General features: G+C 43.1%; 1 protein-coding gene across 2 annotated transcripts; it reads left to right on the top strand.

Moving 5' to 3' along the window:
• Window positions 1-1,539: 1,539 nt before the first annotated feature.
• On the top strand, window positions 1,540-27,276 carry RBBP7 (RB binding protein 7, chromatin remodeling factor). Of its 2 annotated transcripts, none has more exon segments than NM_001205352.1 (12): window positions 1,540-1,839; window positions 2,655-2,799; window positions 8,733-8,878; window positions 13,069-13,242; window positions 14,209-14,324; window positions 18,070-18,230; window positions 19,055-19,181; window positions 19,302-19,379; window positions 19,808-19,884; window positions 22,606-22,663; window positions 25,992-26,102; window positions 26,825-27,276. In NM_001205352.1, coding segments are annotated over 12 exon segments (1,278 nt in total). In that variant the 5' UTR covers window positions 1,540-1,823; the 3' UTR covers window positions 26,894-27,276.
• Window positions 27,277-27,344: the final 68 nt, after the last annotated feature.

Here is a 27,344-nt window from a genome sequence, read left to right as displayed (position 1 = left end):
TCGAGCAGTTGCCCCCAAAGCCTAAAATATTTACTATCTCGGTCCTTGTAGAAAAAGTCTTGCCAACTAATGTCCTAGAATATGAGGGCTGTATTGCTTAAACACCCTTCCAACTCTCTTCCCTCTCTAGCCACCCCCTCAGCCTTAGGCACTAACAAGATTCCTTGACCCAGAATGGGGGGAGGGCGCTATAATAATGAACTGTATTGTATCGGAAACAAGACAGTAAATATCTACAGAAGGGAATGTGACTGGTTCTGCCACTGACTAACGTCTGGGTTTGCGTCCCAGTCAGAAAAGTGGGCATGACAGCGGCATCTGCAAGATAGCATCTGAGCATGAAGGCACTTGGAAAGGTATCAAGGCAGCAAATGTTCCGGGGGTGCTTTTGCAAGAGGAGCCTCTCTCGGAGCTGGACGTACACTTCGGTTCCCTTTGCACGCAGGCACCTTGGTTGCCTCCCCCAACTCCGTCCCCTCTGCTCCTGGCCCTCATTTTCTTCTCTCTATTCCCCTTTTGGCCTTGCAGCCAGCTTTCTCCTCCCCCGACACACTCCTCAGGGGCTACGAAGTTCCCGAGCAGAGCAGGGCTCAGGTAAGCAGGCCCAGGGTAGTTCAGCCCTGCTCTCTCCAGCTCCGCCAGCTTGGGGTGGGGTCGCGCTGGGACCCCTGCAGGTGACAAAAATGACTCAGCAGGGGCCGAGGCTGGGATGAGAAAGGAACGCCAGTGCAGGAACAAAATCCCCTGAAGCACGAAGAGGCCGCAAACCATCGTCGTAAGGACCCAAACATCTAACAAATTAAAATGTAACAGTGTAAATCGGCTTCGGCCCGCCGGCGGCCTGTGCCGCCACAGGCTGCACATATAGCCTAACAGGGCGGCCCGGCGGCTTTTGCAGGCAGAAAACGCCCGCGGCCTCTCCAAAAGATCTCCTCCGTCTGAGACCAGCCCCACCTCGGCCCGACCGGGCCCCAGGAAAAGCCAGTCGGCTGGAGGAGAACATTTCAGGGGTGCAGAGAATTGCATGTCCGTGATTATCAGGGAGACTTTGAAGGCACAGTAATCTCTCGAGAACAGGAACCATTTTCCCCTCTTGCTCTGAGATTTTGCTTGGCTAAGCGGCGGCAGCCTCCCTGCCCCCCTCTCACCCCCACCACCGCTGCCGCTACAAGCAACCACGCCCCGCGGGCCCCAAGGCTCGTCGCCCCGGGGCTCGCGGCCCCCGCTCAGCAGCCAGCCGCGCCTCCATCCGCCCCGCCCTCGCGCGCCCCCATCCGCCCCGCCCCCTCGGGCCCTCATCCGCCCCGCCCCCGCGCGCCCCATCCGCCCCCGCGGCCGGCCCTGGGAGCGCCGGGCGAGCCCTCGCGCCTGCGCATCGCCAACTTCCTGCCGCGGCACGCTCCGCCCTCCCCCAGAAGCCCGCCTCCGAACGCCGCGTGAAACCCGCCCGCCGCGCGTCATTGGTCTCGGTGCCGGAGCCGTTGGCTCCCAGACCCGCCTCTCCGCCTCCTCTCACTTTTCCCAGGGCGGATGCGCCTGCGCTCAGCTGCCTGGGCGGGCTGGGAGGCGCGGGTTGAAAAGTCTCGTTCCAAGTTTGGAGAGAGAGAGAAGAGCGCCTCAGACCTCGGTACCCGCGAGCGGGGAGGAGGCAGGAAAGAAGGACGCGGCGTCTGGGGAGCACCCAGGCAGCAAGACGGGGCCCGGGCTTTCGACAGCGGGGAGTGTGACGCGCTTGGGAAAGGCAGGAGCGCCAGCGGTCGGGCTGCTCTTGGCTAACGAGGGGAGTCCGAGGCGGCGGCGAGGGGCGAACGACCCGACGCAAGATGGCGAGTAAAGAGAGTAAGAGGCCCTGCGGGGCGGCGCGCGCCGGGGCCGCGGGGGGCGGCGGGCGCGCGAGGCCGCGGCACGCGCCGGCGAAAGGCGCGAATTGGCGTGCGGAGCAGGGGGCGGGGCCGGGCGCGAGGCTGGGCGCGCGCCTCGAGGGGCCTGCGCGGGACGGGACCGCAGCGCCGAGGGCTCCGAGCACTTCCGGAGCCGGGCGCGGGGCCGAGGGCTGGGCCCCCCTCTTCCCTTCCCTCCTCCAGCGGCTGCGCTCCCTCCGGCGTCCTCGGCCCCGGGGCGGAGGCGGCCCCCGCCGCCGGGAAGCGAGCGCCGCGGCTCCTTCTACGCGCGCGCGCGTTGACCGCCTCGGGGTCGCGGCCCTTGTCCGGGGGTTGCTGGAGCCCTCAGGCCTATGGCTGCCGAGGCGGGCGTCGTGGGAACTGGGGCCTCCCCTGATGGGGATTGGAGAGACCAGGCCTGTGGGCTTCTGCTACACGTGCATTTGTCTTCCCGACTGAGTCGCGCAGCCCCTGTACGTACAGATCGTCATCTTAGAACAGGTGCGAACAGCTGTAACAGGATAAACAATTTCCATGTCCGTGTAATTGACTACCCAACATGGTGTACGCAGGGGGTATTGATCTCAAAGGAAAAAATAGGCTTCCTGATTGTTAGTATTTTCTCCACCTTCTGGAAGAGCAGTTAGTTGTCCGTGTCCAAATTAGAGGTAAAAGGAAAGAGTACATGAGGTGTGGCCATCTTGAGGTGACCTCCAATTTCTGACTTTGATCCATCTCAGCCACTTAATCGTGTGGGCTTTCTCCAAATTTCAGTGTTTGAAGATACTGTGGAGGAGCGTGTCATCAATGAAGAATATAAAATCTGGAAGAAGAATACACCGTTTCTATATGACCTGGTTATGACCCATGCTCTTCAGTGGCCCAGTCTTACCGTTCAGTGGCTTCCTGAAGTGACTAAGTAAGGGTTTCTGGCAACTTTTATTTTGTTTAAATTTAACTGTCGGTCTGAATTTCCTAGTTTTGGCGTTTTATGCATAGAATATAAGTATGTAATCAGCCCTTGCATGAGGTGGCAGGTGGTTTTTATTTTCAAAACTTACGTGATTTGTGGGATGATTTCTGGTGTATAGTGTGGTGGTAAAAGGGGAGAAAGAAGCTGTTGTGAGATTAATGGTGTTTGGAGGAAAGACTGAATATATTTGACGTTTCCTGGTCTTGAATGTAGAGCAGCATCTCTCTGGGCCCAAACTAATGCGTTTCTTTAAAACTTTATTGAAAAATAGAATATTTACGGAAAAGCTAACACATCGTAAGTGTTGTATGGCTTGATAAATTTTTACAAAGTGAACACACGTAACAGTTACCCAAGATAAATACATTTTAATTGGTAAAAGGAAAAAGATCTTGTCAACAATTGACCAAAGAAAAGATGTTATCGGCTTATGGAATACACTTAGAGATTGCTGTTAGTCTTCATAAGAGTATTCTTTTCTGTTAGATGTGCAGTTTCTCTGGTAATAATTGCTGGCATTTATTGAGCACTCAGAACAGGGCCTGGCACATCTGAAGAATCTGCGTCCTGTTGTTTGTTGTAATCCTCATAATAGTACTATGCTGTAGGTACTTTTCATCATCCTTGTTTTACTGATAAGGGAACTGGGAGTGAGAGTTTAAGTGCCATCCCGAGATCACACAGCTGGTCCCTGCATTAGACTGCCTTTCTCATTCACTTGCACCTTTTCTAGTAGGCACTTGACCATGTACTTTTAAAGTGTATTAAATATGGGGCCAGGCACAGTGGCTTATACTCCTGTAATCCTAGTGCTTTGGAAGGTTAGCTTGAGCTCAGGAGTTCAAGGCTGCAGTGAGCCATGATTGTGCCACTGCGTTCTAGCTTAGCCAACAGAGTGAGACCCTGTCTCCCAAAGAAACAAAAAACAAAAAAGCATCTTAAATTTGGGTGTTGCGGGCATATAATTTAAAGAGGATTAAATGAAACTCTAACCTAGAAAGAGGATTTGCAACAAGTTATAAAAATAATAAGCTAATTTTGGCCGGGCGCGGTGGCTCACGCCTGTAATCCTAGCACTTTGGGAGGCCGAGGCAGGCGGATTGCCTGAGCTCAGGAGTTCAAAACCAGCCCAGGCAACAAGGTGAAATCCCATCTCTACTAAAATACCAAAAAAAAAAAAAGAAAGAAAGAAAAAAAAAAAAAAGCCGGGCGTGGCAGCGTGTACCTGTAGTCCTAGCTACAGGCTACAGGGAGGCTGAGGCAAGAGAATTGCTTGAACCTGGGAGGCGGAGGTTGCAGTGAGCCAAGATCGCACCACTGCACTCCAGCCTGGGCGAGAGCGAGACTCCATCTCTTAAAAATAAAAATAATAATTATAATAATAGTCTAATGTATATAAAACTGCACTTACAGTGGCCAGGTTCTCCATATGCAAACATTGATTTCCATACAGATAGGAATTTCCACTAGGCTTCCCAAAAATCTAAATGTAAATGTACAGATGTGGGAAGAGTAGAGAAGAACTAAATGATGGCGACTTGGAAGCATTGACGTTTACAGCCACCTTTGAACAGATTGAAAAATAGATTAAGCATCATATACTCGGGTATTCAAGTTCTGGTTTGGAGCATCGTGTGCATTTGCCTCTTTGGTCTGTTAAGCAGATTTAAAATGTATTAACTAAATTTACCTTTTGGGGGATCTTTTTGACCCACTGTAACACAATAGAAAACAGCAGGGGCTTTAAACTTAGAGACCTGGGTTAGAATCATGCCCCTGCTTCTTCTTAGCTTCATGAACTGGGGCCGTGTTGTCTGGGCTGTAAATGGAGATGTTGGTCGTACTGACTACCTACATTTGAGGGAATGAAATAAGATCATGTTAAAGTGCCTGGTGCAGCATAAGTACACGGTAAGTGGTGACTGATGCTGATTCTCCCACCCCTTCCTGTTCAGAAATAATTTGTCAGGATTGAAATAGCTCTGTGTTTCTTCATTTGGATTTCAATGAAAGCTACTTGCTGAAGTTTTTTTTTTTTTTTTTTAATGTTACCTATAATATGTAATACTTATGAATGTAACAAAATGCTTTAATTAAATTATTTAATGTGTATCATGGTGTTCTTTGTATACAAAGCTGTTGTGGGATTGGGTTGTGGGATGTGCAGTGGCTTAGAGAATGTAGGAAAATGCCAAGCAGCCTGCATTCTTGGATGTTGAGGATTGCTGTGTGGTACTTTGCAGGGTTCAGTTTAGGGTATAAAGGGACTGTGTTTTATCACCATACAGAACAGTAAAAATGTTGACTGTTCTCAATGCCTGATTCTGAGGAACAAGATCCTACTCCACCTCATAGGCCTTTCTTCTGCTGACTTACAACATGCTTCATAATGATTACTTGGACTTTCTTAGCTATTGTCCTTCAATTGAGTTAGGTGATTGTCCAAATAATTGATTTGGCTTGCTTGCTTGCTTTTTTTTTTTTTTTTTTTTTTTTGAGACAGAGTCTCACTCTGTCTCCCAGGCTGGAGTGCAGTGGCGCCATCTTGGCTCACTGCAACCTCCACCTCCCGGGTTCAAGCGATTCTGCTGCCTCAGCCTCCTGAGTAGCTGGGATTACAGGTGTGTGCCACCACACCCAGCTAATTTTTGTATTTTTAGTAAAGACAGGGTTTCACTATGTTGGTCAGGCTGGTCTCAAACTCCTGACCTTGTGATCCGCCCGCCTCGGCCTCCCAGAGTGCTGGGATTACAGGTGTTGATTTGGCTTTTAAAAGGTTTTTTTTAAGTATCTCTAAGAAATTTGTTTTAATTAGATAGTTATTTCATATCTCGTTGAATAATGTCTTAAATATATTGAGACTAACTTACTGTCTACCTAAAAAGCTTTGTAATTTTTCAAATTCAGGAAGTACAAAAGGACATAGAGTGAAGAATAAGTCCCCTTTCCACATCCCTTACTGTCCTACTTCCTTTCCCCAGTCATTGTTTTCAATTTCCTAACCCATCCTTGCCAGCGTGTAGAAGTGCATACCTGTATCTTCATTTTTTATGGTAGCAAGTTCTTCACTTGAGTTTGTCAGTAAGAGTATATATTGGAGATTTTCCTGTCAGCATGCTTGGATATGCTTGTTCTTTTCAAGGGTGCCATAGAATTTTGTTTATGGATACACTGTGTAATGTATGATACCAGTTCCTTACTGATGGATATGTAGTTATTTTCAGTCTTTTTGCTGCTATAAACAATACTGCTGAGAATAATCTTGTAATAGGCTATATTTATGTGATGCTTGGCTAAATTTCCTAGTGGTAGTTACTGGGGTCAAAGGATTCTGCACTGAAAATGAATAGGCTTTCTTAACCATTAGTGCTTCTGCAGCCTTTAGGTACATCCAGTATTGGAGGAAAATAGTGTCATATTGATTAGTTTAGGAAAACAGGATGTGTTTTAATGATGGAGGTGAAGGGATTTCTAGTAAAAAAGAAACGTCCTCATATGATGATCAAGTTAGGGAAAACTGGAATAATTAAATTTGAGTCCAGAGGGATTTTTAAGCTCCTCCAGTCCGTCTTGGGACAGTATTCCTTAGAAAGGGCCTGTTACTGACCTACCTGTAATTTTTTACCTGTTGGTCTTACTTTTCCTGCTTAACTCCACAAAAAACAAGTCACTTTTTTCCTTTGATGACAGTACCAGCATTTTTCTGTGGTGCCTTCTTTCCCTCAAGCATTATTATTTCTCTTTTTAAATATTTATTTAAATTTTTGTTTTTATGGTTTTTTTTTTGTGGAGATGGGATTTTGCCACGTTGCCCAGGCTGGTCTCGAACTCCTGGGGTTCAAGTGATCCGCTTGCCTCGGCTTCCCAAAGTGCTGGGATTAGAGGCGTGAGCCACCGCATCCGGCCAAATATTTATTCTTTCTTTCTCTTTTTTTTTTTTTTTTTTTGGAGACAAGGTCTTGCTATGTTGCCCAGGCTAGACATGAACTCATAGGCTCAAGGAGTCTTCCGTAGTAGCCCTAGTAGCTGGTACTACGGGTGCACAGCACTGTACCTGGCTTACCCTTTCATTTTAAGCCACTATTCCCTGTAAAGGTTTGATTTTTGTCCAAGTCCTCATAAAGTATGTTGCTTAGAGCCTAATTTTAATGGTTTTACTGGTTAAAAATAAGTGGGCAAGCCAGATATGCTGGCACACATCTGTAGTCCCAGCTGCTGAAGAGGTTGATGCAGGAGGATCAACTTGAGTCCAGGAGTTGGAGGCCAGCCTGGGCAACATAGTGAGACCTTGTTTCTTAAAAAAAAGAAAAGGTCGGGGGGGAGGGGGGGGCACATGTGCTCATGTGCATTGCCCCCTACACACATATAAAGACCACCTAAGATGTAATTAATGAATTTTTTGATAGCCACATCATATTCTTGGTTCACTGTGTATGTATCAACCAAGACCCATGTCTTTTTTTTTTGGGATACGGAGTTTCACTCGTTGTCCAGGCTGGAGTGCAATGGTGTGATCTTGAGATCTTGACTCACCACAACCTCCGCCTCCCAGGTTCAAGTGATTCTCCTGCCTCCGCCTCCTGAGTAGCTGGGATTACAGGCATGCGCCACCATGCCCGGCTAATTTTGTATTTTTAATAGAGATGGGGTTTCTCCACGTTGGCTAGGCTGGTCACGAACTCCCAACCTCAGGTGATCCACCTGCCTTGGCCTCCTAAAGTGCTGGGATTACAGGCGTGAGCCACCGCGCACAGTTGTCTTTTTTTCAAACACGTTGCTATTGCTTAGTCACGGCTGCCTTATTCTGTTTTTGGGGGAGTGTGTGTGTGTGTCTCTTCTCCGTGTGCACGCACTTTTTTACCGAAAGCCAAATTTTGGTAAAATTGCATCTTGTATTTTTTTATTACTAAATTACTTGCCTAGAAATAATCTTCAATCTTTTTAGAAAAAAAAAATTGAATCCTTTGTGCAGCTGAAATTTAGAAACAGATAAATGGCCTAACTTGTCGTGTGTTAGGGCCTAGACCCTTACTTCTCAGTCCTCTTCATTGAAGTGGGACCATGGAGCACAGTTGAAAATAGTGTTCTAGATAATACAAATGGGAAAGCCTTTTTGATAGATACTGATGCAAAAATCACTGCTCGGACCAAGGTGCCAAGAGGTTTGGGCAAGTTCTTCAGCCTCAAGGTGTTTCCACAGAACAAGGTAACAGATACCTCAGTAAAATTGAGAATGTTCGTTTCATAAACTTAGGTATCATAAACGTCAGGGAGTTTCATATCATGCCATTTGCACTTATAACCTGTTTTATTCAGTGAAGAAACTGAGGCCCCAGGGAGGTTGTGTTTTAAGCAACTGCATTTTAGTTTGATCCAGGATTTAAGCTCAGTTTTTTTGATTCAACACTTTCTGTCCATACTACCTTGTAGAATTTCTTATTGGGAAATAAGAAACATCTAGTGTATAAGATATTTTTAGGTGGGAAGAAGATTTCTTTAGGTGGGAAGTTGTGATTTATGCGTGTGGGGATTGTTGGTGGATTCCTGTGTAGATGTTTGTCTGTGTTTACTGAGTTGGGCCTACCTTCCCCAGAGTGCTGCTCTATAAAAGGTAGTGTTCGCGCTGACAATTGAGGCACAGGAGGATGACTCTTTGGGAAAGAAGCAAGCCCTCTGCATGTTGTAGCTAGAATATTTTCTTATATTTGCATCTGTGGGGATTGTAAAGTTGGTAACCAGAGGGGGAGAAGATACACAGTTGATGCTAAGTATATATTTGCTAAAGAAATTTGAATGTATTTTGAGGGAACTATACTGAATTTGTTAGCAATTGGAGATTTCTTGTAGGATTAGTGTGACTTATTTTCTTTCTTAAACAGACCGGAAGGAAAAGATTATGCCCTTCATTGGCTAGTGCTGGGGACTCATACGTCTGATGAGCAGAATCATCTGGTGGTTGCTCGAGTACATATTCCCAATGATGATGCACAGTTTGATGCTTCCCATTGTGACAGTGACAAGGGTGGTAGGTATATCATATATTCCAGTATTGGTGTCAAAGGGAAAATGCCTCTTCCAAAGCATATGCTATTAAAACTATACTATTAGCTTTTGGCCCAGTAATTTAACTTCTAGGACTTTATTCTACAGAACTACCCACCCACATGTGCACAAGGATTTTAGTCATAATTGCAGAATTGAAAAATTAGGATCAACCTTGTAACCCAGATGTTGGTTCATAGAAAGTTGGTTAAGCACATGGTATGTTTGAAATACTACTCAGCAATTAATAAGAAAGAAAGGCCAGGTGCCATGGCTCATGCCTATAATCCCAGCACTTTGGGAGGCCAAGGTAGGAGGATTGCTTGAACTCAGGAGTTCAAGCCCAGTCTGAAAAACACAGACCTCATTTCTGAGAAATGAATTTTAAAAAAATTAAATTAAAATTAAAAAAAATTTTTTTTTAATGAGAAAAATCTGTAGGAACTGGTATAGGAAGGTATCCAAGATAAATTAAGTGACTAACTGCTATGTGTAATTACAATATTCCACTTTGGTAGAAGTAATATGTGTTGGTGTGTGCAGTGGATATTTTTTGTTTGAGGAGAGAGGCAGTAGGGTTAATTTAGGAATCTGTTGGCTGGTTTTTTCTTTTTTTAATTTGTCAAGCATATACTCTCCTGTTTCGGTATTCCCATGACTACCCCAAGTTTGGTGATTTCGCTAGGACTCCCAAGAGCAAATTATACTTGTGGCTAAAGTTTGTTACAGTAAAGAACACAAAAGCAGCAGGAAAAAGATGTACATTGACAAGTTCAGGGAGGTCTGGCACAAGTCTTGTCCAAGGCCACACAGGATGTGCTTTCTGGCAGCAAACTGCAGGGACATGTGTGAAATATCTCTGCTCAGGGAAGCCTGTTTGGGTCTTGGGGTCTGAGGCTTTCATGGGGGACTAATTGCATAGGCACATCCTGCTGACAACCAGCCACAGCAACTGAAACTTGAGGACCCCAGTAATACAAACTGAGGACCCAGTAATAAAAGAAGGTATGTGTCATCAATCTTGATATCTGCAAAGTAACCTTGACAGACTGGTACAATGCGGTCCATTGCTCCAGGTGCACACCACAAAATCATCAGTTCATCAGTGACAGAACATTCTGAGGTGCATGTTCCCAGGAGTTAGCCAAGGGTCAGTAATAGGGTCCCAGTGTTCCTCAGAGACTCCAGGGCTAAGCACCCAGACTGCTGTATTAACTCTTTCTTCACAGTCCCAAATGGCTTAACACTATTAGCACTTTCTAATACATGCCTTAGGGTTTTTTTCTTATTGAAAATAAAATACTGGCCAGGTACAGTGGCTATGCCTGTAGTCCCAACACTTTGGGAGGCCAAGGCAGGAGGAACGCTTGAGCCCAGGAGTTTAAGACCACTCAGGGCACACAGCGAGACATTGTCTCTATCAAAAAATAAAATTAAAAATCAGCCATGTGTGGTGGCGCATGCCTGTAGTCCTAGCTACTTGGGAGGCTGAGGATTGCTTGAGCCGAGGAGTTCGAAGCTGTAGTGAACTAGAATCACACCACTGCACTCCACCCTGAGCAACAGAGCAAGATCCTGTCTCAAAAATATTACATTCTTTAGTGTAGTGAAAATCCTAGGTTGTATGGTGTATTCATTGTCAGCTTCATAGAAAACTATTTTCCAAAGTGATTTACCCAGTTTACTACTCCCACAATTTACTGTTCATTCCCTGACAACTGTATGCATTATTTCTTTAAATATTGGGGGTTTTTTGTGTTTTGTTTTTGTTTGTTATGAGGCAGGGTCTCGCTCTGTCGCCGAGGCTGGAGTGCAGTGGTGCGATCTCGGCTCACTGCAACCTCCACCTCCTGGGTTCAAGTGATTCTCTTACCTCAGCCTCAAGAGTAGCTGGGATTACAGGCGCCCACCACCATGCCCGGCTAATTTTTGTATTTTTAGTGGAGACTGGGTTTTGTCATGTTGGCCAGGCAGGTCTCGAACTCCTGGCCTCAAGTGATTCGCCTGCCTAAACTTCCCAAAGTGCTGGAATTACAGGCATGAGCCATGACTCCCGGCCTGAATATATTGTAATCAGAAATTTTTAAATGGCTTTTAGCCCTGAAGTATGTATTTACCGGGCTTGCAGTTTAACAGTCTTTGCATAATGATGTTAATATATTATTAAAGTTACACATCCAGTGTATTCTAACAAGCAGCTGAAATCAGTTAATACCTTTGTTAATATTCAGTATAATATATATATATATATTTTTTTTTTTTTTTTGAGACGAAGTCTCGCTCTGTCACCCAGGCTGGAGTGCAGTGGTGTGATCTCAGCTCGCTGCAACCTCTGCCTCCCGGGTTCAAGCGATTTCCCGAGTAGCTGGGACTACAGGCGCCCGCCACCACACCTAGCTAATTTTTTGTATTTTTAGTAGAGATGGGGTTTCACCTGGTTAGCCAGGATGGTCTTGCTCTCCTGACCTCATGATCCACCCACCTTGGCCTCCCAAAGTGCTGGGATTACAGGCATGAGCCACCACGCCCGGCCAATATTGAGTTACATTTTTTAATGGATATTATCATTAAGACAGTGACTTTTCAAAATTTTAAGTTTGAGAAAACAAAGCTGTGTGTTCAAAGTAAATCCTACTTGGAAGCCCCGCCCCTCCCCTTTTTTTTTTTTTAAAGGAGAGCTCTTCAGGTTGTTTTAGCTAAAGGAATCAGGAAACTTGAGTATCTTTGTAGCAGAAGGGTTAGAGCCACTGGAGTCCATGGAATGGGATGTTGAAGGTCAAAGTGGAGCAGATTTGGAGCAGTCTTAGGAGGGAGGAGACGATTGGATCAGGAGGGGTCTTAGCATGCCGAGGCACACTTCTTCCATTGACACCATGGAACAGAAGGTGCTACGAGGAAAAAGGATCCTTTTGCATGTGGTCACATGAGAGTAGTGGGGTAGAGGAGCTTTGGAGTAATCGTGGATTTGAGATATGGTTTTTTCAGCCACACTGAAATAGTAAGCTATGTTTGCTTCAGAGAGGAACAGCTAGATACTGATATTAAGACATGGAAGCGAATGTTCATTAAGCATTCCACATACAAGGAGCTGCCTGGAACTGAGAAATGGTTTGCTCCTTTTGGTGGTTGCTCCAGGCCCTGGTCTATTTTACTTCTTACCTGCCTGGCTCCAGTAGGCATTTGTGTTAGTTGTCCCTGACCTGAGACACAGGGTGAGCTAAAATGGAATGTGCTAAGAAAAGGCAATATAGGTCAGGAAGAATAACACAATTGTAATGTGAACCCTCCTATCTTTTTAAGCGTCAGCAACTAATTCAAGTTTTTTATCTGTAAGCACAAAAAAGAATGTTCTTGTTTGCTCTATTTGCTTAGATGTTCTCTACTTGTATTCTTTCTGCTACCATGTTGCTACTTCTTGGAAGTTACCGTACTTTTTATATGACTTTGTTACTTTACAAGGCCTTTTTCATGATTATTTAATACTATAGTCTTATTCACACACCAGATAGGCGGAGAGGTTAACCTTGGCACTGCACTAGCAGTTAAACCAAGTATGCTAGCAGGGCCAACGTATGTGTGTTTAGGGACAGGTAGGGGTTAGCGTGGGTTTCTGATTGATTTGAGGATGCTTCTGACTTCAGACTCAAAGGGTGTTCATACTATGGAGGGTTAAAACCTTTCCTGTTTTGATGAATCCTAAAATAAGATGCTAATTCAGTGCAGTACTTCCAGTGAGTTGTATTTGAACTAAAAAGCTGTTTGTCATCACGCCACTGCACTCCAGCCTGGGCGACAGAGCCAGACTCCGTCTCAAAAAAAAAAAAAAAAAAAAAAAGCTGTTTGTCTGCTTATTATATGGTTACTTGGAATTTCAGTGAATAACTATATCATCATCATAACTGAAAGAGGACAGTTGTTTTAGATCCAAGGTGAAACTGAATTAAGTTGCATAAGGCAGCTACCAATATTTTCCAGTGCAAATGGGCTTTAAGAATAAATTGATGTGGCAAATGAACCCACATTTTTGAATTTTCTCTATGTATGTTTCTGTCTTTGTCTTGTCAATTTGTGTTGTATTCTGCCAGGTCAAAATCTGTTAGGTTGATTGAACTAAGTGATTTGTGAATTTTAATCCTGAGTGTGTGTGTGTGTGTTTCTTTCTCCTCACATTAGAATTTGGTGGCTTTGGTTCTGTAACAGGAAAAATTGAATGTGAAATTAAAATCAATCACGAAGGAGAAGTAAACCGTGCTCGTTACATGCCGCAGAATCCTCACATCATTGCTACAAAAACACCATCTTCTGATGTGTTGGTTTTTGACTATACAAAACACCCTGCTAAACCAGGTATTTAATAATAGAGTCAGGTCATTACTTGAGCAGTTTTCTTGATTCAAACTGGTAATGTTTTTAAGGTCAAAGTAGCATACTTTATAATATTTAAAGGTCTAAAAATTGCTTTGGGGGTCCCATAACCATCCTCAAGTTCAGGGATTTGCCAGAACTACCTAAAAGCAGCTTATACTAACAGCTAAAGTTTATTACAGCAAAGAATCCAGAGCAAGAGTAGGAAGAAAAAGATACACATCAGGGGAAGTCCAGAGGGGTTAGCTACAGACGTCTGAGTCCTTCCCATCCAGGGCCACATGGGACATGCTTTGTCTCTAGCAGCAAACCATAGGAACATGTGCTAAATGTCTCTACCCAGGGAAGCCCATTTGAGTTTCAGAATCTGGGATTTTTGTGGAGGTCTGTTGGCGTGGGCACATCCTGTTCTATGACCAGCCATGGTAACAAAATTGAGGACCCCAATAGTGAAGCCAAATACATTGTGAATCTTGCTAAACAATCCTACAAGTCTTGACAGGTCCCTATGGCATACCCCACTGCTCTGGGCTTACACAACTTTATCAGTCAGTGACGTGAAGAACTTTCTGAGGGTCACATTCCCAGGGGTTGGCCAAGGGTCATTTATGGTTGCAGGCTACCCTAGAGGCATGCAAGGACTGAGCAACCAGACCTGCTGTGTTAGAAATATTTCTAAAAAACGGGGGGGTTGCGGGGATAGGGTTACCACTGCCCATATTTGTAGGATAGCTATAGTTTTTAATATTTTTGTGTTGGGGATAGTATTAGGTTTTCCAAAGAAACCAGTCATTTAATGGTCATGAGGCTCAATTTGCATTGGGTATTAAAGACCAGATCTTGTTCATGTGCAATTGCTGTAATGGTTCACTCAATGAAGGAGTGAGAATTTACTCTCACCAGTTCTGATAAACAGAGAATAACTTAATGTTTTTCATCTTTTCTTAGACCCAAGTGGAGAATGTAATCCTGATCTCAGATTAAGAGGTCACCAGAAGGAAGGCTATGGTCTCTCCTGGAATTCGAATTTGAGTGGACATCTCCTAAGTGCATCTGATGACCATGTGAGAAACGTGTTCTTTGTAATTTGTTCATATAGTGAGAGCTGACGTGTCACAGCTGTACTGAAGGAGGACTATATGGATGAAAGGTTTTCTAAGATAATACTGCTGATTATTGTGGTAACATTCCCCCAGGACTTTAGAGAGATGGTTTTCATATTGCCCTGTATGAGTCTTCGGATTCCACAAAGCTCTTTTGAAGTAGCCTTAGAATGGAGGGAGCATAGGCAAAAGGCCTCCCATTATTTAAAAGAGGACCCTCCAGGCCCTTATGATGGAAACTCTAGAGTGTTTGTGGGACCTGATTAATATAAAGTATTTTTTAAGCGTACAATTCAGTGGGTTTTAGTATATTCACAAACGTGCACAACTATTGCCACTAATTCTAGAATGTTTTCATTCGCTCTCTGAAAGAGAAATTCCATACCCATTAAGCAGTGACTCCCCACTCATTCCCTGCCTTCCCCCAGCTCCTAGTAAGCACTAATTTATTTTCTGTCTCTAGAGTTATCTGTTCTTGATATTTCATGTAAATGGAATCTCGTATATGGCCTTTTCTGTTTGGCTTCTTTCGCTTAGCATAATGTTTTCAAGTAACATTACTTACGTTCCATTCCTTTTTATGGATGAACAATATTCCACTGTATGGATATACCACAGTTTGCTTATTTGTCAGTCGATGAACCATTTGAGTTCTTTCTACTTTTGGGCTATTTTGAATTATGTTACAAGCATTTGTTTACAAGTTTTTGTGTAGATATATGTTTTTATTTCTCTTGGATATATACCTAGGAGTGGAATTATTGGATCATATGGTATCTCTGTTTAATTTTTTGAAGAACTACCAAACTGTTTTCCAAAGTGGCTTTCCATTTTACATTTCTACAAGCAATGTACAAATGTTCCAGTTTCTCTACATCCTCACTAATGCTTGTCTTTTTTATTATAACTATCCTAGTGTGCATAAAGTGTTATTTCCTGGGGGTTTTTTTTGTTTGTTTTTGGGTTGGGGGGGGTTGGTTTTTTTGTTGTTGTTTTTTTGTTTGTTTTTTGAGACGGAGTCTGTCTCTGTCACCCAGGCTGGAGTACAGTGGCACGATCTCAGCTCACTGCAACCTCCACCTCCCAGGTTCAAGCGATTCTCCTGCCTTAGCCTCCCAAGTAGCTGAGATTACAGCCATGCGCCATGAAACCCAGCTAATTTTCGTACTTTTAGTAGAGACAGGGTTTCACCATGTTGGCCATGCTGGTCTTGAACTCCTGGGCTCAAGCAATCCTCCTGCCTTGGCCTCCCAAAGTGCTGGGATTACAGGCATGAGTCACTACGCCCGGCTCATTGTGGTTTTAATTTGCATTTCCCTGATGACTAATGATGATGAGCATCTTTTCTTGTACTTACTGGCCATTTGCATATCTCCTTTGGAGAAATAGGTATTCAAATTCTTTGTCCATATTTTAATTTTGTCTTTTTACTGTCGAGTTATAAGAGTTTCTTATGTATTCTAGGTATAAGTCCCTATGATTTTCAGAAATTTTCTCCCATTCTGTTGATTGTCTTTTCACTTTTTTTTTTTTTTTTTTTTGAGACAGGGTCTTGCTCTGTCACCCAGGCTGAAGTGCAGTGGCTCAGTCTCAGCTCACTGCAACCTCCACCTCTCCAGCTCAAGTGGTTCTCTACCTCAGCCTGTCAAGTAGCTGGGACTACAGGCACCCACCACCACACCCAGCAAATTTTTGTATTCTTTGTAGAGATGGAGTTTTGCCATATTGCCCAAACTGGTCTTGAACTCCCGGGCTCAAATGATCCACCTTCCTTGGCCTCCCAAAGAGCTGGGATTAATAGGCTTTCTGAAAGGATGCTTCCCTCCAAGTGTGTATGAGACAGTTTCCCAAGTAGGGAAAGTGGATTGTACTCAGTAACCCAATTACTAGTACCTTTTGAAGAGACCAGGTTGGGAATTGGTAGTAATAATAATAGCTGACATTTACCAGGGGCTACCCACTTGCCAAGCATCATGCTAATCTTGCCAGGTCCTTCTGAGTCGGTGTGAATGGCAGGAGCACCACATGTTCCTTTCTCTTCAGTTCACACACATTGAGTGTCTTCATGTGTAAGTAACAACAGAGACTGAGGGCATATGTATTGTGTAAAAAAAAAAATTTTGTTACTGGGAAAATAGCCGTTACTGGGAAATAGCTTTGTTACACAAAGTCGTTCATGTGGCCGGGCACAGTGGCTCACGCCTGGAACCCCAGCACTTTGGGAGGCCAAGGCGGGTGGGTCACCTGAAGTCAGGAGTACAAGACCAGCCTGGCCAACATGGTGAAACTCCGTCTCTACTAAAAATACAAAAAAATTAGCTGGGCTTGGTGGCACACACCTGTAATCCCATCTACTCGGGAAGCTGAGGCAGGAGAATTGCTTGAGCCCGGGAGGCAGAGGTTGTAGTGCACCGAGATTGTACCCTTGCATTCCAGCCTAGGCAAGAGAGAGAGACTCCGTCTCAAAAAAAAAAAGGTGATTTAATAAAAACAGATGAAGCCCTTTCATGATCACATGCTATGAATTAAAAAAAAAAAAAAAACCATACCAGTGTCGGTGGAACTATAATTAGTGCTAATATACCTTCATGGGATTATTTCTTATTAACTATTGAATGAGAATCGTTGCCCTATACCTTGCAATATTTTTTCATTAAAAACTTAAGACTTTCCTCTTAACTCTTTCTGTGATAGGATGTCAAGGCCCACATCATGAGGCCTCCTTATTTGTGGGCTGCTGTGACCTTTGAGGCCCAAGCAAGGCCCCATGGCCTCTCCTTGGGCTCTGCTGACGTTTCAAGGAGCACATCACTGGGGATCTGTCTGTGGGCCCCAGGCCTTGACCTCTCAGAGTAGACTAGTAGAGGTTTCTGGCCCACTGTCGTTTACCTGTCCCATCTCCTGATGTGTGTGGTGATTTCTGCCATGAAGTGAAAGACTTGTCCATGAGGCTTTTGCTATGTGAGAGGCAGAGTTTAATTTTAGTTCCCAGTCTTCCCATCCCAGTGTAAACTTTTAGGATGTGCATTTGTGTTCAGTAGATGCTGAGCACCGGACTCTTGGTAATTTGTTGTGTTGTCTAAGTGAATTTGGGGTACTTGAATGTCTGAATGTATGTAGGTAGAAACTCCAGCATCAGTGTCCTTGCCTGCCACTGTACTCAGTCTCCCCTCCCCCTCATTACAGTGGAGTGTCCTTTTCCTCTGCACCTCACATGGAGGCTGTACCCACATACTCTTCTGTTTGCTTATATTTTCTCTCTCGTGTTTACCTCAAACTTTTATATAGTTGAATAGTTTTGTTTGTAATGAAATTATTTTAAATAAGATGTTAGCATTTAAATTCAATCTCTTGACCGGGCACAGTGGCTCCCACTTGTAGTCCCAGCACTTTGGGAGGCCAAGGCAGGCGGATCACTTGAGGCCAGGAGTTCAAGACCAGCCTGGCCAATATGGTGAGACCTCCGTCTCTACTAAAAATACAAAAAAAATGAGCCAGGCATGGTGGCTTGCACCTGTAATCCCAGCTCAGGAGGCTGAGGCAGGAGAATCGCTTGAGCCCTGGAGGTGGAAGCTGCAGTGAATCGAGATCGCACCACTGTGCTCCAGCCTGGGTGACAGACTGAGACACTGTCTTGAGGAAAAAAAAAAAAAAAAAAATCAGTCTTTTATAGCCCTTGTTTTTTTTTTCTCTCCTTCTCTCTTAGACTGTCTGTCTGTGGGATATAAACGCAGGACCAAAAGAAGGCAAAATTGTGGATGCTAAAGCGATCTTTACTGGCCACTCAGCTGTTGTAGAGGACGTGGCCTGGCACCTGCTGCACGAGTCATTGTTTGGATCTGTTGCTGATGATCAGAAACTTATGATGTAAGGTGGAAAGTTCAGTGGGATCTTGTTAAATGGGTGACCTGAATGACCATCAGTGATTGCTGCAGGCTGTAGTTTGATTTTTTTTTTTTTTTTTTTTTTTTTAAGTTACGGCTTTAAAAAACAGCTTTAGGTAGCTTACTCCTGTAATCTCAACACCTTGGGAAGCTGAGGCAGGAGGATTGCTTGAGACCAGGAGTGTGAGATTCTGCTCTACACAAAATTTAAAAACAAAAAATTAGTTGGGTATGGTGGTGTGCACCTGTTGTCCTAGCTACTCAGGAGGCTGAAGTGGGAGGATCACGTATTATTTAGAAAAAAAGAAAAATAGGTATGGACATGTGAAGGAACATACTTGGTGTGATGGTAAATATCAAAATTGAGATCCAGAGTGATGCGAGTTGGAGGTCAGGGAGGAAAATGATTTCATCAAGGTGTGGCCACAGGGCTTCATTCACTTACAATCTTATAAAGAAATACCTGAGGCAAATGTGACAAAATACTGGGCATTTGTCAAAACTAGTTTTAGGTATCAGATTGTTACATTATTCTCTACATAGTCTATATTTTGTGTATGCTTGAAATAGTTGGTAATTAAAATAGGAATCTAATTAAAAAAACAGGACTAACAGCCCTAGCTTGTTCTCTGTAGGTTTCGAATGTATCATTTAGTGGTCGATGTCTGAATCACCAGCTGTGTGGTTGGTTTCTTCATGAAGGGGAGCGCATAGTGGAGCTAGTTGTGGAGTGCAGTGACAGTGATGTGAGGCCGAATGTGAGTGTGTCCTCCCTGGGTGCTGTGTGCCTTTACCTTTGTGTTTTAGATGGGACACCAGGTCCAATACCACCTCCAAGCCGAGCCACTTGGTGGATGCGCACACTGCCGAAGTCAACTGCCTCTCATTCAATCCCTACAGCGAATTTATTCTAGCCACCGGTTCTGCGGATAAGGTTTCGAAGTTTTTACATTATTTGGTGTTTATAAAACCCAGTTCTCTTGTGCCTTAATCAGATATTTGAAAATTCTTAGGTAAAGCATAGAAATCATTTTCACTTGTTATTTTTCTTTAGACTGTAGCTTTATGGGATCTGCGTAACTTAAAATTAAAACTCCATACCTTCGAATCTCATAAAGATGAAATTTTCCAGGTATGTGACAGTTTTCTGGTGTCTGTATGTCAGGAAATGAAATCCAGGGATTCATCAGTTAAGCTATATCAGACTTGTGGGTCCACTATTGAAAAAAATGTCTTGTACATGGTGTTACATGGAGATGTTCATAGGGTAAGGTACACCTTGTTGAAGAATTAAAAACCTTCTGGGATGGTTATGGGGTCAAATAAATTTATTGAGATCCCAGGCTGAGTTCCTCAGTGCTGGGGAGTGCTGCCTTCCTGAGGACAGGATGGAGCTGAGCCCTTTCGGAGCACTTGAAAGTCGGGGACAAGAGAGTGAGGCCATCAGGCCAAAGATAAGATAATAGCGTGCAAGATGGGAAAATATCAGATTAGAACAACAGCCACAAACCTAGCAGCGGATGATTCTTTAAATACATTTTCAAAATTATCTATTACTAGGTCCACTGGTCTCCACATAATGAAACTATTCTGGCTTCAAGTGGTACTGACCGCCGCCTGAATGTGTGGGATTTAAGGTAACTTACAGTCCTGTGACAAGATACTGCATAAATACGCTCATCTGACAAGTTACATAGTAATTCATAAACTAGAAAAGCAATTTGGTAATCCCCCCTTCAAGAAAGCTAATGTTAAAGAAACTTCTAAGCATCTTCCTAAAGAGCCTTTGTTCTGTAAAATAGAAGTGAAGCAGCAAATGGACCATAAAATAAATTTCTCTGGTGTGAGTTTTGTCTCTTAATATTCAGGCGTGAAGGTGTATGTGTCTGTTTTTGTTTTTGCATTCAAATGACTGTATTTGAAACACACTTGATATAGAGAAATCAAGATGTTAGCTGTTTTATGTCTCATTGGATCTCATCGTACGTGTAGGCAGGGCTTTTTTCTGGGTTTTTGTGCCATTTACTTTGCTTTCAGTGATTCATTCTGCAGATGTGCACTCCTGCTGTGGGTTGTGTAACTGCTGGGGAGACCTTTGTGAAGGGGACAACGACAGCCCAAGCCGTCAGAGAGCTTATGTTCTCTGGGGCCTCATTGTATAAAGAGTTTCTCCCAATTTTTAAAGTTCCTTTACTTCAGACTTGCTGTTCTAAGAATTTTAGACTCCTTTACTTTTTTCATCTGAGCCTTTACAACTTAATAAAGTTGCTCAGTTACATACTCCTCCGTAAGATGTCATCTTAAGTTTAAATCATAAAATTACCAAAAAATAACTTATTTCCTGCTTGTATTAAATATATTGCTTTGAAGTGGATTGAATTTAGTACAGGTTGAGTATCCCTCATCCAAAATACTTGGAATAAGAAGTGTTTGGGGTTTTGGAATTTTTAGGATTTTGGAATATTTGCATTATACTTAATTGGTTGAGCATCTCAAATCTGAACTGAAAGTCCAAATTCTTCTTCTTCTTCTTCTTTTCTTGTTTTTGGAGACTGAATCTTGCTCTATCACACAGGCTGGAGTGCAGTGGCGCAATCTTGGCTCACTGTAACCTCTGCCTCCCAGGTTCAAGCGGTTCTCGTGCCTCAGCTTCCCGAGGAGCTGGGTCTACAGGTCTACAGGCACTGCCACAGCCATCATACCCGGTTTTGTATTTTTTACTAAAAAAAAAAAAAAAAAAAGCTTTGCCATATTGGCCAGGCTGGTCTCAAACTCCTGACCCCAAGTGATTCTCCCACCTTGGCCTCCCAAAGTGCTGGGATTACAGGCATGAGCCATTGCACTCGGTGTGAAAGTCCAAATTCTGAGTGTCACGTGGTGCTTAAAGTTTTGGATTTTGGAACATTTTGGATTTGGGATGCTCAACCTGTATATTAAAACCAAGACTGCCTTAATTATAGAGGCAGTAGTCCTCAGTATATAGAAGAGACGCTGGAGAATAAAATGCTTGTATGTAAAACTTAAAATAGCTAATGTTCAGGGTTCTGATGGAGCAAACTCTTGTCGCGATAAATACTTGAAGATGTAGAAAACCTTTAAAGCAGACAGTTGGGGGCATTGTATTTGATTTAAAAACAATTTTAGTAGTAAAATAAAACCTAAATCAAAACTATAAAGAGGTCGTATGAAGCGTACAGCAAGGTTTGGAAGTCTGATGCCCTGGCAACTGAATTGCCCCTGAAGGTGCCAATAATTTGTGAGCATTGTGTAATTTCTTCTTAGAATTATTTCTTAGCTTGTTTAATATTAAAATTACATTAGATAGGGGGCCAGGCATGGCGGCTCATGTCTATAATCCCAGTACTTTGTGAGGCTGAAGCAGGAGGATTGCTTGAACCCAGGAGTTCGAGACCAACCTGTGCAACATAGACCCTGTCTCTACAAAAAAAGTGTAAAATTACATTAGATAAAATTTGGGATTAAAATGGTGAGTGTTAGCAACTGTACTAACAGGTGGAAGAGAAGTATTGTCTAGCAATCCCACAGGTTTGAGATTGTTTGGTTAGTTTTATGGGAAGGAAAAAAAATGTCTCACTTGGAGGGCTGGGTTTTGTTTTTTAGTTACTAGTAAAGTCTTTGGGCCTAGGTATGAGGACAGGGCTGATATTGATACATAAAGAGTGATTTCACTGTTGAGCACTGGCAAATTCTACAAATTGAAGTTTTTGAGAGAAAAACCATAAAAACCTTTCCTTGGCTTACACATTTTGTAAAGTTTTATTGCCATATCTTTAGACAGATCTATAGTACTGATGTGTAATTATATTTTACTCCTGAGATGCAAAAGGCTTTGAGTGAAGTATAGGGATTGCACATCAGTTCAAGTGTAGATTTTTTTAACTATACATTTCACCTTTTAATTCTAAGGCAATAAACAGTTAATGAAGGGATTTGAGTTAATGTTTATTATTAACAATAATTCCTCATTCTGCAGCTTCAATTATGAACAACTCTAACTTATTTCCAGAAAGTAAACATCCCACCCTTACACCAAATATAAACAGTAGCCAGGTGTGGTGAGGCCGAGGCGAGAGGATCGCTTTTGAGCCCAGGAGTTCAAGGCTGTAGTGCACAGTGATCGTGCCTGTGAATGAATAGCCACTGACTGCAGCCTGGGAAACATAGCGAGGCCATGTCTCTAAGGAAAAAAAAAACCTAATTGATTGTAGTATAGAAATAAGTTGTTTTTGTGAGTGTGTGTGTGTTTTAAGATTACTTTCTGGGCTGATACTGGTTTAGCAGATGCTCGTGCTACAAGAATTTCACTGATGAAAGCGTTATATTCTTTATTCTTACAGTAAAATTGGGGAAGAACAATCAGCAGAAGATGCAGAAGATGGGCCTCCAGAACTCCTGGTACGCATTGGCTTATAGAAGATGAAATGCCATATGCAGATTGGATTGTCATTGATCTCTTTATTTCGAGAATGAGTCAGAACTTTGAATTCTAGCTCTTGCAGATGGTTTCAAAATGGAGGCCCTGAAGGTTATTGCAATTGGGCTTTGACGTTTATCAAAAATAGTAAATGGAGCCCAGTAGGTTTTTATGAATGTTTCACTGAGAATGGTTTGAGGTCCTGGAAAATAGTGTATAGTAATTTCTCACTGATTTCAACTCTGGTATTTGTGATGGTTTGGGGATGGGGAGTGAGTATAATTGCTATTCAGTTGGCAGTACTTAACATTTCCTAACAGTATAGAAAAATTTTAAATGCTTTTTAAGTTTCCTGCCCAGAAAAGGAGTGCTTTCTCAATCTTGATGCTAGCAGAGCCCACTATCTCCCTCCCATGCCTGATTGAAGCATCACGCATCTCCTTGGCCCTTTGAAAGCTTATGTGGTGGTATCTGCCCATCCTCATTCTTACCGTCTGAGTCCTTCAGTGCTCACTTCGTCATTTTTCTATGAAGCATTGCCGGATTTAGCAATGGTTCCCTGTCCTTGCTCTGAATCCAACATTTGTCTCCTCCCATTATTTGGCAGATAGTCACTCGTCACTCTGTCATTTATGATTTTAGTTCTAATGCCAGTACTCATTTTTGGCACACTTGTACTTTGTCCATGAGTTTTATTTATTCATTTTTTCTGTGAACCTATGGAGTGTATTGAATGTCCACAAGTTTTCAAAGGTAAAGAAGGCCCTTGAGAGCAAGCCCTGCACACACAAGATGTTCACTAAGCCCACCTTGTAAGAATGCCCCAGTCCCTTTTATTGTGATGACAGCTTTACTGAGATAGAATTTACATACCACAGTTCACTTCTTTAAAGTGTACAGTTCAGTGGGGAGGGAGTGTTCTTGGATTTTGGGGTTTTTTTTTTTTCTTTTTTTGTTCTTGAAGTCAGTGGTTTTTAGTATATTCATAGACTTGTAAAACCATCACCACAAATCAATTCTAGAACATTATTCATCCCCTCCGAAAGAAACTATAGCTATCACCTCCCAATTCTCTTCTTCCTCCAGCCCTTGGCAACTACTATGCTACTTTCTGGCACAATAAGATTGGGCTATTCTAGATATTTCATATAAATATGATTTTTGTCTTTTGTCTTTTGGGACTGAGTCTTTCACATAGTACAATGTTTTCAAGGTCTCCAGCTATTTTTTTTAGGGAGAAAGGAAAGCGTATTACTTTGTATATTATGGCTCTGCAACAATTCCAAGGTCCTTGAGAAAATACACTAGGATTTTGCTTTTCACAAGAGAGCTTGAAATCAAGGGACATTTGAGAGTAGTAAACTGGGCCTGGGCATGGTGGCTCCTGCCTGGAATCCCAGCACTTTGGGAGGCCAAGGCAGGTGGATCACGTGAGCCCACAAGTTCAAGACCAGGCTGGGAAACATGGCAAAAACCCTGTCTCTACAAAAAAAAAAAAAAAAAAAAAAAAAAAAAAACATAAATTAGCCAGGTGTGGTGGCGCGTGCCTGTAGTCCCAGCCACTTGGGAGACTGAGGTAGGAGAATCACCTGAGCCCAGGAAGTTGAGGCTGCAGTGAGCCATGATCACACCACTGCACTCCAGCCTGGGCAATGGGAGTGAGACCCTGTCCCAAAAACAAAGTAGTAACTATTCCACCAGTATGCTTTGATAACCCCTGTATGTATTCTAAGCCCCAGTGATCTTAAAATATATTCACTTGTGTACCCCTTAAGAGTACTCACTCTGTCGCCCAGGCTGGAGTGCAGTGGTGCAATCTCAGCTCACTGCAACCTCCGCCTCCCGGGTTCAAGTGATTCTCCTGCCTCAGCCTCCTGAGTAGCTGGGACTACAGGTGCGCAACACCATGTCCAGCTAATTTTTGTATTTTTAGTAGAGACGGGGTTTCACCATGTTGGCCAGGATGGTCTTGATCTCTTGACCTCGTGATCCGCCCGCCTCAGCCTCCCAAAGTGGTGGGATTACAGGTGTGAGCCACCGCACCTGGCCAATATATTCACTTGTGTACCCCTTAAGAGTACTTTAAAAAGCTGTTTACCTCTTTTTTTTTTTTAAGTCAAGGTTTGGTTCTATCACCCAGGCTGGAGTGCAGTGGCGCAGTCTTAGTTCACTGCAACCTCCACCTCCCAGGTTCAAGCTGTCTTCCCATCTCAGTCTCCTGAGTAGCTGGGACTACAGGCACACCCCACCACGCCCCGCTAATTTTCGTATTTTTTGTAGAGACGGGGTTTTGTCATGTTGCCCAGGCTGGTCTTGAACTCCTGAGCTCGAGCCATCCGCCTGCTTTGGCCTCCCATAGTGCTGGGATTACAGGCGTGAGTTTTACCCAGCCCCACCTCATATTTTTAACCCGATAAGATTATTCGGTAAAATAGATACATTGCATAATACCTAGTTGGCAGGCAGAGACCTCATTGTCAAACTAGAGTCAAATCAGACTTTGTCAGAAAGTGTGATGTCCCAGTTCCAAACAATGTATTTTGTACTGTCCTTGTGAAGAAGTGTTTCGTTTAAATCTTAATTCTAAGATAAATAAGGCATAGTGCGTTCCCACGAGGTTGTCTCTTGCAGGGAACACCTGCTGTCTTCAGAATTGTTGAGCGAAGCTGTCTCACCTTAGGCATAGCTTATGAGGGACTATCTGGAGCTATGCTTTTGGAGCCAGGGATTTTCTTTTGCCCTGGTGCTATCTGTGTACGTTGGAAAGATGGGCAAGAAGTATGCCTCTCTTAGTAAAGTGGAGAGGGGAAGAACCAGAAGACTCCTCAGGCCCCTTGTATAATAGCAGAGTATGTTACATGGCATATAACAGATTGATTACCTTAGATGTTTGCACCTAACTGTATATGAGCAAATGATGCCGGATTAATGTTCATCATAATCAGTATGGAAATGGCATTTTGATTATGTAGGAAAATGTTTTCATTCTTAAGGGATGCAGACTGAAGTCTTCAGCCATTTCATTGTATAGGCTCTTGGATAAAGCATCAGTTATGCTAGTAGTACTTGGTGAATCTAGGTAAAGGGTATACAGGTATCCATTGTACTATATTCTGTCACCTTTTCTGGAGGTTTGGAAACTTGCAAAATAAGTATAAATAGATCACTGAGCCTGTACCAGCCTCTCTCTAAAACGAGACAGCACCCACCCCCAGTTGAAATACTGATGGCTCTAAAAACTTAGTAAAATCTTTGTTAAGATTAACAGGAGAGTATATGAAACCAAAGCTTTTTTTGTTCTTGTAACAGTTTATTCATGGAGGACACACTGCTAAGATTTCAGATTTTAGCTGGAACCCCAATGAGCCTTGGGTCATTTGCTCAGTGTCTGAGGATAACATCATGCAGATATGGCAAATGGTGAGTTAAAATGTTTTTCTTGAATGACTGTCTTGTAAAGGAGAGATTTACTAGTTACATAATGTAATAAAGTTATTTCAAATATGTAGGTGCATATTATCCCAAACATTTACAGAAACCGTTTAAAAGAACTTTTTCCATTTCAACAATACAATCTTTAGTCCCGTATGTTGCTTCGTCCACTGTTTGCTATTTGTAGCACCTGTCAGGTCAGGAGAAATCTCTGCATCTGCACTGATTTTCATTGTTGTTGTGCTCTTCATACACTGGAGTCTTGGCATCGCTACCGTCTCCAGTGTCTGTTCTGTGTGGTAGGCATGAGAGATACGGGAAGGAGATGTCAAGGCATTCTAATGACACCAAGTTCTCTGAGGATGAGCACTAAGTACCTGACATTTCTAAGGTGTTGTTAACCAAGGCTTCCATAATATCTGGGCTACCACTTCCTCTAAACGATGCTTGAAGTGCCTTTGGAAAACATCTCTTATGAACAGTGATTGAAATAAGTAGTGCATGGATGGGTGGCTAAGTATACATATGGAATTACACACTGGCAAAGAATTTTTCAAAATACTGGCTAGCCTACCATTTCCTTATTGAAGTTTTTAAGAGAGAAATGTAAAAATCAAACTAGTAAGTTCTAAATAGATTAAATTGTCTTTACATGACCTTGTGAAAACCATAGGGAGTTTTTACCTGTGAATTTATTTGGTTATCTCCAGGCTGAAAATATTTACAATGATGAAGAGTCAGATGTCACGACATCCGAACTGGAGGGACAAGGATCTTAAACCCAAAGTACGAGATGTTTCTGTTGAATGTAATGCTACATGAATGCTTGATTTGTCAAGCGCCAAAAAGGCATTGTATAGTAGGAAATGTAAGTGGGGTGGCTTATGGCTTCTTTATCCTCTGATTCTAGCACTTTCAAGTGAGCTGTTGCGTACTGTATCATATTGTAGCTATTAGGGAAGAGAAGAATGTTGCTTAAGAAAGAACATCACCATTGATTTTAAATACAAGTAGCAGGGTATTGCCTTTGATTCAACTGTTTTAAGTCCTCATTTTCTCAAACTAAGTGCTTGCTGTTCCCAAATATGCAAGAATAACTTTTACACTTTTTCCTTCCAACACTTCTTGATTGGCTTTGCAGAAATAAAGTTTTAAAATAAAACTTGTGTTTTTTTAAAAGCTTAGTAGGGGTGTGGGGGGGGGCGGGGGAGTCTGCTTTTTGAGTAGAAA

This window comes from Pongo abelii, chromosome X, assembly GCF_028885655.2.
Source record: "Pongo abelii isolate AG06213 chromosome X, NHGRI_mPonAbe1-v2.0_pri, whole genome shotgun sequence".
NCBI classification, from domain to species: domain Eukaryota; kingdom Metazoa; phylum Chordata; class Mammalia; order Primates; family Hominidae; genus Pongo; species Pongo abelii.
Note: the sequence above shows the minus strand (reverse complement) of the source record. Positions and strands in the feature narration are given on the sequence as shown.